Below are 12,615 nucleotides of genomic sequence, written 5' to 3' on the forward strand. Positions count from 1 at the left end.
CGCCACAGTTGTTATCAACTTCAAGATCTGTGTGGATGAGTGTGTGCCTTCGAGAACGTATTTAATATACCCATACCAAAAGCCATGGATGAACCAAGAGATTCGTAGTCTTCTGAGAAGCTAGATCTGTGGCATTCAAGACCAGTGATCCAGAACTATACAAGGAAGTTATTTTAAGGGTGCCAAAACAATTCTGGTTGAAGTTAGAGACTGAATCAGATGTATGTCAGCTCTGGCAGGGTTAGCAGGCCATTACTTCCTACAAAGCGAAACCTAAAATCATAACTGTGTGTGATGCTGCACTCCCAGATGAACTCAATGCCTTTTATGCTTTGAAGGGGAGAATGAAACTATTCCTGTCCAAGGATGCTGACTTCAGAACATCTTTCAAGAGGGTGAACCTCGCAATGCGTCAGACCCTGATCATGTACCTGGTAGGGCACCAAAAACCTGTGCCAACTAACTGGCAGGAGTTTTCAAGGACTTCTTCAGTCTCTCACTGCTGCAGTTGGAGGTTCTCACCTGTTTCAAAAGGATGACAATCATATCAGTGCCCAAAAAGAATACAGTGAGCTGCCTCAACGACTGTCGCCCAGTGGCACTCCTGTCTACTGTGCTGAAGTGCTTTGAGAAGTTGCTCATGGTCAGAATCAACTCCTGCCTAAGCAAGGACCTGGACCCATTGCAATTTGCCTATCGCCACAAGTCGAGGGAACACATATCAGTCCTCATTGAGGGATCAGCGGTGGAAAGGATCAAAAGTGTCAAGTTCCTGGGTGTCAACATCTCTGAGGATCTATCCTGGGCCCAACATGTTGATATAATTCCAAAGAAAGCATGACAGCAGCTATACTTTATGAGCAGTTTGAGGAGACTTAGTATATCACCAAAGACTGGTAAATTCCAAAGCATTCTAACATTGTGTCACTGTCTGGTATCGAGGGGCCATTGCACAGGATTGGAAAAAGCTGCAAAAAGTTGAAAACTCAGCCAGCTCCATCATGGGGCAACAGCCTCCCCAGCATTAAGGATGCCTTTAAAGGTGATGCCTCAAAAAGGTGACATCCATCGTTAAGAAACCCCATCACCCAGGACATTCCCTCTTTTCATTGCTACCATCATAGAGGTGCTTTAGGAGCCTGAAGACACACACTCAGTGTTTCAGGAAACTTTCTTTTCCCCACCAGATTTCTGAATAAATAAATAACAGCTGACTATTTTTTGCTCTCTTTTTTCATTATTTAATTATATATATTGAAATTTATAGTGTTTATCATTATAAGACATAGGAGCCGAATTAGGTCATTCAGCCCATCGAGTCTGTTTCTCCATTCCATCATGGCTGATCTCAGATCCCACTCAAACCCTTACATCTGCCTTCTCACCATGTCCTCTGATGCCTCAACTGATTAGGAAACTATCAACTTCTGCCTTAAATATACCCATGGACTTGGCCTCCACCGCAGTCTGTGGCAGAGCATTCCACAGATTCATCACTCCCTGGCAAAAAAGGAAAATCCTCCTTACCTCTGTTCTAAAATGTTGCCCCTCAATTTTGAGGCCATGCCCACTAGTTCTGGATACCCCCACCATAGGAAACATCCTCTCCACATCCACGCTACCTAGTCCTTTCAACATTTGGTAAGTTTCAATTAAATCCCCCTGCATTCTTCTAAATTCCAGTGAGTACAGGCCCAATGCTGCCAAATGTTCCTCATATGTTAACCCCTTCATTCCTGGAATCATCCTCATGAACCTCCTCTGGACTCTCTCCAGTGACAACACATCCTTTCTGAGATATGGGACCCAAAACTGTTGACAATACTCCAAGTGCAGCCTGACTAGTGTCTTATAGAGCCTCAGCATTGTCTCCTTGCTTTTATATTCTATTTCCCTTGAAATAAGTGCCAGCATCACATTTGCCTTCTTTACCACAGACTCAACTTGTAAATTAACCTTCTGGGAGTCTTGCATGAGGACTCCTAAGCCCCTCAGCACCTCTGATGTTTGAACCTTCTCTCCATTTAGATAATAGTCCACACTATTGTTCCTTTTATCAAAATGCATTATTATACATTTCCCAACACTGTACTCCATCTGCCACTTTTTTGCCCATTCTTCCAATCTGCCTAAATCCTGCTGCAGTCACTTTGTTTTATCAGCACTGCATACCCCTTCACCTAGATGTGTCAACCACAAACTTTGCCACATAGCCATCAATTCCATTATCTAAATCATTGACAAACAACATGAAAAGTAGCAGTCCCAATACTGACCCTTGAGGAACACCACTAGTCACTGACAGCCAAACAGAAAAGGCCCCCTTTAATCTTATTCGCTGCCTCCTGGCTGTCAGTCATTCCTCTCTCCACACCACTATCTTTCCTGAAGCGCCATAGGATTTTATTTTGTTGAGCAGCCTCATGTGCGGCACCTTATCAAATGCCTTCTGAAAATCTAAGTAAATGACATGCACTGCCTCTCCTTTGTCTATCCTGTTTGTTACTTCCTTGAAGAACTCTAATAGATTTGTCAGGCAAGATTTCCTTTCACAGAAACCATACTGACTTTGACTTACTCTATTATTACTCTCCAAATATGCTGAAACCTCATTCTTAATAATACTCTCCAGCACTTTCCCAACCACTGAGGTTAGGTGAACTGGCCTATCCTTTCTTTTGCCTTCCTCCCTTTTTAAAAAGTGGAGTGACATTTGAAATCTTCGCGTCCTCCGGGACTATGCAAGAATCAAGTGATTCTTGAAAGATCATGACCTGTTATCTCTTCAGCAACCTCTGTCAGGGCTCTTGGGATGTAGTCCATCTGGCTCAGGTGACTTATCCACCTTAAGACCTTTGAGTTTGCCTAGCACATTTTCCTTTGTAATAGCAATGGCACTCACTCCTGCTCCCTGACATTCGTGGACCTCTGGCACACTGCTAATGTCTTCCACAGTGAAGAGAGATGCAAAGTAGCCATTAAGTTGATCTATCATTTCCTTGTCCCCCATTACTACAGCACCAGCATCATTTTCCAGTGGTCCAATATCAACTCTCACCTCCCTTTTACTCTTTACATGACTGAAAAAACCTATAGTATTCTGCATTATATACTTGGCTAGTTTGCCCTCATATTTCATCTTTTCCCTTATAGCTTTTTAAGTTGCCTTTTGTTGGATTTTAAAACTTCCCACTTATCCAACTTCCCACTCACTTTTGCTACCTTATCTGCCTTTTCCTTGGCTTTTATGCAGTTCTTAACTTCCCTTGTCAGCCTCGGTTGCCTAGCCCTGCCATTTGAGAACTACTTCTTCTGTGGGACATATCTATCCTGTGCCTTGGAAAAGCCATCTCTGCTCTGCCATCATTCCTACCAGTGTCCTCCTCCAGACCACCTGAGCAAGCTCCTCTCTAATGCCTCTAATTTCCTTTATTCTATTGTGATACTGATACGTGTGACTTATGCTTCTCCCTCTCAAATTGTAGTAGGCATTCAATCATATTATGATCACTGTTTCCTAAGGGTTCCTTTACATTAAGCTCCCTAATAAGATCTGGGTTATTACACAACACCCAATCTAAGATAGCCTTTCCCCGAACAGGCTCAAGCACAAGCTGCTCTAAAAAGCCATCTCATAGGCATTCAACAAACTCCCTCTCTTGCAATCTGACACCAATCTGATTTTCCCAGTCCTTTGCATATTGAAGTCCCCCATTACAATTACTGTATGTCATTATCCTTATTGCATGCCTTTTCCAGCTCCCTTTGCAATCTCAATCCCATGTCTTGGCTACTATTTGGAGGCCTATATATGATTCCCATTATGGTTTTTTTATCTTTGCAATTTCTTAACTCCTCCCACAAAGTTTCAACATCCTCTGACCCTATTTCACTCATTTCTAAAGATGTAATTCCATCTCTTTACCAACAGAGCCACACCGCCGCCTATGTCTTCCCGCCTGTCCCATCTATACAAAGTATATCCTTTGATGTTAAGCCCCCAACTATGACCTTCTTTCAGACATGGCTCAGTGATGCACATAATGTCATGCTGACCAATCTGTAATTGTGCCACAAGTTCTGGATGAACTCATCCAGCTTATTCCGATTGCTACGTGCATTTAAATACAGCACCTTCAGTCCCGCATTTTTCGCCCTTTTGAATTTTGCCTCTGTGGTACAATTTAACTCTTTGCTTGGTCTGCATTTGTACCCAATTATTGGCTTGTCCTTCCTTACATTCATGTTACAGCCGTCATCTACTTCTAAACCCACTGGCTCATCCTCAGCTCTGTCATCTTGGTTCCCATCTCCCTGCCATATTAGCTTAAACCACTCCCAACAGCTGTAGTAAACCTGCCTGCAAGAATATTGGTCCCCCTTGGATTCAAGTCACACCTGCCTCAGAAGAGGTCCCATTTACCCAGTGAATCCCTGTCCCCTGCACCAATTCTTCAGCCACGCATTTATCCGCCACCTCATTCTATTCCTGTCCTCACTGTTGAGTGGCACAGGCAGTAATCCTGAGATTACTACCCTTGAGGTATTATGTATTGCAAAGTACTGCTACCGCAAAACAACAAATTTTGTGACACTGATTCTGATTCTAACCAGAAAGCTACACTAAAATTGCCCTGAAAATCATGTTCATTGTGTTCAAGAATGGCTGATTATAGTATGCAACTGGGGGGGGGGGAGAGGAGGGCAATTTTGTGTGATCAAACGTTGATGGGCTCATTTTAAAGGCTTTTTAGATAACCAGATAAAGTTTGCCACATTGTTGTCATGTTGAGAATATTACAAAATTCTGGGACTCCTCTTAATCTTATTCAATCACTGTTTCAAAAATAAGGGGTCGCTCATTGACGATAAAGTTCCAGTTTAATAAAATCTCTGAGAAGGACATGAAATTTTGGAACTTATTTATTCAAGGGCCACAGAAAGCAGGGTCTTGAAAAGGAATCTATCGAAGAATTAATACTTTCTATTGACAAAATACATGTTTATGTAGCAGCTAGTCATTTTCTTGCTATATGTTCTGCTGTGGTTTAACTTTTCCCTGTATTTATTTTGCAGCTTTTATGACCATGGCCATCATATTACTACATACATTCTGGAGTGTTTTATTCTTTGATGGATTTGAGAAGAGGCGATGGTTGGCTGTAGTGGCAGTTATTTCAACACACTTGCTAGTGTCAGGACTGGTAAGGTTTCTACCTTTGCATCTGTTTTAGCAATAATCCATTGAAATACATTAAATGTAAAGCATTGAAATATTGAAAAAGAATTCACTGTTTATGCCTTACTTAAATTTCCTCCTCTCTATTCTCATCATAACCCTTTCATTTTTATCTATGCTATCCTTAAATAAATCCCTACTACTTGCCCAACCCTCGGATTGAGGTATCATGCGTGGTGGATTTTAATCCTTTTCTACAACTCAAGTAATTGTGTGTGCTGCTGAAAGTTAACAAAGACCAGTGGTTGACTCACCATCCTGTTTTAAGTAATTTCATGATAGCTAGTGTTGGAATATTTTCTAAATTGTAAGTTCTGCATTGAGCTATTGAACATTGTTTCCTCTCTTGAACTTTGGAATGGTGAGTCAACTTGGCATAAAGTGAATTTACAGAGAACTCTGTTTTAAGTGCTGAATGGATCAAGAGGCCATATTGTTGGTAACAATGCTGAATATAAAGTTTAAAGTCAGCTCCATGCCATTTTATACTCTAAATAAAATAAAATAAATCAGATTGATTTCTGGTTTCTAGATTTCTTGTTTGGTGAAAGAAAGCATGGATGTGTAGAGACTTCCCTGATCTATATACTTCACTATTACACCCTCTGGTTCTTTAATTTTTTTTGTGTCACTATGAAAATTCTCTATAAAATTTGCTTGGAAGGTCAATTTTTCTATGGCATGTATACTTTATTTTACTGTTTTGCAATTTCGTTTTTTGTTTTACACCTTAGAAAATCAGCATTGATGTACAAAGTTGAATATCGTAAGTAACTACCATTTTATTTAGAGATACAGCACAATAATAGGCCGTTCCAGCTTCACAACCTGTGCCACCCTATTGTACTCATGTGACCAATTAATCTACTAACGCATACATCTTTGGAGTGGAGCACTATTGCTACTAATGGGTTTGTAACTATTGTTTGTTCTATTCTATCCTACAGACATTTTTGAATCCAATGTATGAAGGCAGTCTTATCCCAGCATATCTAATTATGGTTCTTATGGCAGTTTGGGCATACTTTACAGCAGGTGGATCATTGCAAAATCTTCAAAACTTCTTCATGTGTAAGTTGATTATTCCAATTATATTGAAAATAAAAAATCATACAGAGAAACATTGCAGCATCTTAAATAATAGAAGAAGAAGAAAGCCCTTAACTCCAAGTGGAGTCATCGGGATGCCGTCATGACGGCGTTTTTTTTTAGCAAGCTTTCTTATTTTTATGAGGCCGAGTTGCTAGCTCGACACTCAACCCAGCACGGATGGAAAGCGTGCAAAGGAGCCGGCTGGATTCGAACTCGGGAACCTTCGTTCCGAAGTCCGGCGCTGATGCCACTACGCCACCAGCTGGCCCATCTTAAATAATAGCTGCATGTATTGTAGGAACTATTTATAGAATACTTTGTACAACAAAGGTCACCACTAGAGAATAATAGAGGATTTGCAAAATGATTTAGATCAATTATGCAGTAGAGAATGAAGGCAAAACATATTCCTTGCTTATCTGTGAATGTTTTGTACTGGATGCTGAACTAAGGTATATGTGCAAAATTTAAAATTACTTTTTAATCAAAATAAAGTTAAACCATTAGTAAGAGAGTAAGGAAATAAAATATACTTGGCCTTTTGAAATGCTTTCAATGTTAAACTGTCTAAAATATTGAAACCACAATTGTACATAATTTTTAGATAGCGTGTGCTGATTATTATTATATCATGGTGTAATCATGCTTGGGGTGCAGTTTCCAATTTGGCCACTAAGCTTCACTGGCATTGATATGAAGGAAAGCAAAAGCAGTGGAATGTGCTGTTCATCACAGTGTAATTTGCTATTCATTGCTGTAGGAGACAAGAGTAAAATGTTTACAGTAATAATACTGAGCATGTGAGACAAGTACCTTCAGGGAACCAATAGTAAATGTGATTTCAGGAAGTTTATGAAACAAATTAACAGAGAAAATAGGCCCTCTATAAATTTAGAGGGGGGGGGAAGTGGAATGACTGCAATGTAGCTAATAGTAGAAAATGCAGAGATCCACAAAAAGCATGATCTAGTTGACTAAGGCAAATCAACATCAAGGCTACAAGCTACATCAAAAATGTGTTGTTTCTATTCAATCATTGCAACCAATTTGCACATGGCAAGACCCAGAGAGGTAGGCAGCCATTTATCGTTGTAGTAATTCAGTATAAGGTACATTTTTAAAGATTTATTCATGGAATGTACAAGTCACTGTTACCTGTTGCCCTTCCTTCAGTTGATTGAGACGTGAGCCACCTTCTTGACCCTCTTCATTTAAGATGGTTAGAGGCCAGTAATACTAGTCAGAATCAGAATCAGGTTTATTATCACTGGCATCTGTCGTGAAATTTGTTAACTTAGCAGCAGCAGTTCAATGCTATACATAATATAGAATTAAATAATAATAAATAAAAAATAAAAATAAGGTACAGAGGAGGTGTCAGGGGTAAGTTTTTTTATGCAGAGAGTGGTGAATGCGTGGAATGGGCCGTCAGCGATGGTGGTGGAGGCAGATACGATAGTGTCTTTTAAGAGACTCCTGGATAGGTACATGGAGCTTAGAAAAATAGAGGGCTGTGGGTAATCCTAGGTAATTTCTAAAGTAAGTACATGTTCCGAACAGCGTTGTGGGCTGAAGGGCCTGTATTGTGCTGCACGTTTTCTACATTTCTATGTTTAAATCAATTATAGTATATGTATATTGAACGGATTAAAAATCGTGCAAAAACCAGGAATAATATATATTAAAAAAGTGAGGTAGTGTTCAAGGGTTCATTGTCCATTTTGGAATCGGATGGCAGAGGGGAAGAAGCTGTTCCTGAATTGCTGAGTGTGTGCCTTCAGGCTTCTGTACCTCCTATCTGATGGTAACAGTGAGGAAAGGGCATGCCCTGGGTGCTCTAGATCCTTAATAATGGACGCTGCCTTCCTGAGACACTGTTCCCTAAGAATATCCTGGGTACTTTGTAGGCTAGTACTCAAGATAGAGCCGACTAAATTTACCACCCTCTGCAGCTTCTTTTGGTCCTGTGCAGTAACCTCCCCCATATTAGACAGTGATGTAGCCTGTCAGAATGCTCTCCACGGTACATCTGTAGAGGATTTTGGGTATATTTGTTGACATATCAAATCTTGTAAAACTCTCAATAAAGTATCGACACTGTCTTGCCTTCTTTATAACTGCATCAATACGTTGGGACCAGGTTAGATCCTCAGAGATCTTGACACCCAGGAACTTGAAGCTGCTCGCTCTCTCCGCTTCCGATCCCTCTATGAGGATTGATATATATTCCTTCGTCTTACCCTTCCTGAAGTCTGCAATCAACTCTTTCATCTTACTGATGTTGAGTGCCAGGTTGTTGCTGCCACAATACTTCACTAGTTGGCATATCTCACTCCAGTACGCCGCCTTGTCACCATCTGAGATTCTACCAACAATGGTTGCATCATCAGCAAATTTATAGATGGTATTTAAGCTATGCCTAGCCACACAGTCATGGGTATATAGAGAGTAGAGCAGTGGGCTAAGCACACACCCCTGAGGTGCGCCAGTGTTGATCGTCAGCGAGGAGGAGATGTTATTACCAATCTGCACAGATTGTGGTCTTCTGGTTAGGAAGTCGAGGATCCAATTGCGGAGGGAGGTATGGAGGCCCAGGTTCTGTAACTTCTCTATCAGGATTGTGGAAATGATGGTAATAAATGCTGAGCTATAGTGAGGAACAGCATCCTGACATGGGTGTTTGTGTTGTCCAGGTGGTTTAAAGCCATATGATGAACCATTGAGGTTGCATCTTCCGTTGACCTATTGTGGCCGTAGGCAAATTGCAATGGGTCCAGGCCCTTGTTGAAGCAGGAGTTCAGTTTAGTCATGACTGACCTCTCAAAGCATTTCATCACTGAACATGTGAGTGCTACCGGGCGATAGTTATTAAGGCAGCTCACATTATTCTTGTTAGGCACTGGTATAATTGTTGCCTTTTTGAAGCAAGTGGGAGCTTCTGCCCGTAGCAGTGAAAGGTTGAAAATGTCCTTGAATACTCCCGCTCAGTTGGTTGGCACAGGTTTTCAGAGCCATACTAAGTACTCCATCGGGGCCTTCTGCCTTGTGAGGGTTCACTCTCTTTAAAGACAGCCTAACATCAGGCTCTGAAACAGAGATCACAGGGTCACTGGGTGCAGCAGGGATCTTCACAGCTGTAGTTATATTCTCCCTTTCAAAGCGGGCATAGAAGGCGTTGATTTCTTCTGGTAGTGAAGCATTGCTGCCATTCAGGCTATTGGGTTTTGCTTTGTCAGAAGTAATGTCTTGCAAACCCTGCCAGAGTTATTGTCCATCCGATGTTGCCTCCGACCTCGTTCAAAATTGTCTCTTCGCCCTTGAAATAGCCCTTTGCAAATCATTCCTGGTTTTCTGGTACAGGCCTGGGTCGCCAGACTTGAATGCCAAAGATCTAGCCTTCGGCAGACAATGTACCTACTGGTTTATCCAGGTCAGTAGGAATGTCCAGCTTTCTGATCCAGCAGTAACAAAGGAATGACGTGTTGTGAGCCTGAGTGAGAACTGAAAGGGAATTGGGAGTACTTGTACTCCTACTGCCCTCAAGGTGGCACAAGTTATGAATTTTAGTGATGCTATGGAAGAAGCCTTAACTGGTTATTGTAGCTGGTAGATGCAAATAAAAACATAGTCTTAATTACTTTAACTATGAATCTATAGAGTTTTCACATTAAAAAGATGTGTTTGGTATATTTAAGGTAATTTGTCTGACCTATAAATCATTTGAGACCCTGGACAGGACAGATAATTAGTGCTTGCAATGCTGGTGACATCCATATCCTTTGAATAAGTAAAATAAATCAAATTATTATTGCAGTAATGGATTAAACTGGTCTTCCATTAGGAAGACTTCAGTGTTCTTCACATACTTCTCTTTGTGATATATTAGAAGTCTTGTCTTTCTTTCACTTTAGGTAAGTCAAGCAAATAGAACTGCTGCACAGGCTGGCTCCTGACTGAAACACGTACCACCTTGATGGACTCGGATTTTGCCAGGATTTGCTGGAATACTAACAGAAGCCTTGAACACAGATGAAGCAATACCACAATAGATGTTATGTACTGGAGACAGTTCTAGATGAGAAAGGAATCCATCATTCTCCTGGTTATGGGACTGTTTGCGCACTTGTATGCATGTGTGCAACCAAATTTTTTTTTTACTGAACAAAACGGTTTGCAATTACCAAGCATTGTGCCACGTTTGGGAGAAGGGTGTTTTAGGTATTGAGGTAACTGATGGGCTATTGCTTTTTATTACTTAGAAATTTAATTCTTAATTAACCTGGAAAATTAATCTCTATAAAATTTGTTATGCAGTGCTCAGTATACCAGGTTAAAACTACCACATGTATTATGGACTTGAAACTGTTCATGTACCAGGATTTTCTTACAGCTTCTTTAAAAAATCATTTTTGACATTATCATGAGACATGTTTGTCAACAAGTTCAAATAATAAAGTCTGATTATGAAATGTTTGATCTTGAGCATATTTTAGTTGTATTGTTGCAGTGTTATTTGGTGTCATGAGGCAATAGAACTAATCCAATCATTCGGATGGGAAAGAAAGCTTTGTGGTTTTCATCCAGATGCTGCTTGGGGAGGGGTTCCCAACCTGGGATTCATGGACCTCTCAGTTAATGGTAGGGGTCTGTGGCATAAAAAAGGCTGGGAACCCGTGTGCTAGAGGCATTGTAACTAGATTTGTGATTTGGCTGTACGACCATGTTTAAGTCAGGGACTCAGACACCATGCAAAGATGTTTTTCAGCTAACAAGCCTATGCTGACTGTCAAGTGCCTATCAGTGCTATTTCCATTCACCAGCACTTTGCTGATATACTGCTATGTTTTGTGATTTGGGTGCTAGTTCAGATGCTTCTTAGATGTTATCTAAGGTGTCAAGGTCTTCATCGACGTCAACAATGGACGAACAACAACAGATGTTATCTACAGTCTACCTCACTGAGGCCAAACGACAGCTCTCTGACACCACCTCTTACTTACCCCTGGAACAGGACTCCACTAAAAAACATCAAACCATTGTCTCCTGCACCATCACCGCCCTTATCAACTCCGGAGACCTTCCATCCTCAGCTGCTAAACTCATTATTCCCACACCCCATACTGCTCGGTTTTACCTCCTCCCCAAAATCCACAAGCCTGACTCTCCCGGTAGACCCATAGTTTCTGCCTGCTCCTGTCCTACTGAACTTGTATCTGCCTACCTGGACTCCATTTTGTCACCCATAGTTCAGTCCCTCCCCACCTACACCCAGGATACATCTCATGCCCTCCACCTCCTCAATGACTTCCAGTTCCCCGGTCCCGACCGCTTCATTCTCACTATGGATGTCCAATCCTTATACACCTCCATTCCCCATCAAGAAGGCCTCAAAGCCCTCTGCTGCTTTCTGGACAATAGACCTCATCAGTTCCCCACCACCACTACCCTCCTCCAGTTAGCGGAACTGGTATTCACACTTAATAACTTCTCTTTTGGTTCTTCCCACTTTCTTCAGACCAAGGGTGTAGCAATGGGCACTCGCATGGGCCCCAGCTTTGCCTGCCTCTTCGTTGGTTATGTGGAACAGTCTGTGCTCCAAACCTATTCTGGTACTGCTCCCCAACTTTTCCTTCGCTACATTGACGACTACATTGGTGCTGCTTCCTGCACCCATGCTGAGCTCATCAATTTCATCGACTTTACTTCAAACTTCCACCCAGCCCTCAAATTCACTTGGTCTATATCGGACACTTCTCTCCCCTTTCTTGATCTCTCGGTCTCCATCTCTGGAGGCAGACTGTCCACTGACATCTTCTACAAGCCCACTGACTCTCATAACTACCTTGACTATACCTCTTCCCACCCCGCCACATGCAAAAATGCTATTCCCTATTCCCAGTTCCTCCGTCTCCACTGCATCTGCTCCCAAGATGAGGCTTTTCGTTCCAGAACATCTCAAATGTCCTCTTCCTTTAAGGAGCATGGTTTCCCTTCTGCCATCATCAATGTTGCCCTCACCCGCATCTCCTCCATTTCCCGCACTTCGGTCCTCACCCCATCCTCTTGCCACCACAAAAGGGACAGAGTTCCCCTTGTCCTCACCTACCACCCCACCAGCCTCCGGATCCAGCACATTATCCTCCGCAACTTCCGCCACCTTCAACAGGACCCCACCACTAAGCACATCTTTCCCTCTCCACCCCTCTCCACTTTCCGCAGGGATCGGTCCCTCCGCGACTCCCTTATCCACACGTCCATCCCCACGGATCTCCCACCCCGCACTT

At 42.0% G+C, this 12,615-nt stretch overlaps 1 protein-coding gene across 2 annotated transcripts in view; it reads left to right on the forward strand.

Moving 5' to 3' along the window:
• The window catches only part of LOC140194948 (gamma-secretase subunit Aph-1b-like), a 47,483-nt gene extending 36,683 nt beyond the window's left edge, over positions 1–10,800 (forward strand). For both annotated transcript variants that reach the window (XM_072252398.1, XM_072252399.1), the window contains 3 exons: positions 5,077–5,204; positions 6,187–6,310; positions 10,243–10,800. In XM_072252398.1, coding sequence (XP_072108499.1) covers positions 5,077–5,204; positions 6,187–6,310; positions 10,243–10,259 — 269 coding nt within the window. In that variant the 3' untranslated portion in view covers positions 10,260–10,800. The remainder of the gene's footprint in view (positions 1–5,076; positions 5,205–6,186; positions 6,311–10,242) is intronic.
• The last annotated feature ends 1,815 nt before the right edge of the window (positions 10,801–12,615 follow it).

The sequence above is a fragment of the Mobula birostris genome, chromosome 3, assembly GCF_030028105.1.
Source record: "Mobula birostris isolate sMobBir1 chromosome 3, sMobBir1.hap1, whole genome shotgun sequence".
Classification (NCBI taxonomy): domain Eukaryota; kingdom Metazoa; phylum Chordata; class Chondrichthyes; order Myliobatiformes; family Myliobatidae; genus Mobula; species Mobula birostris.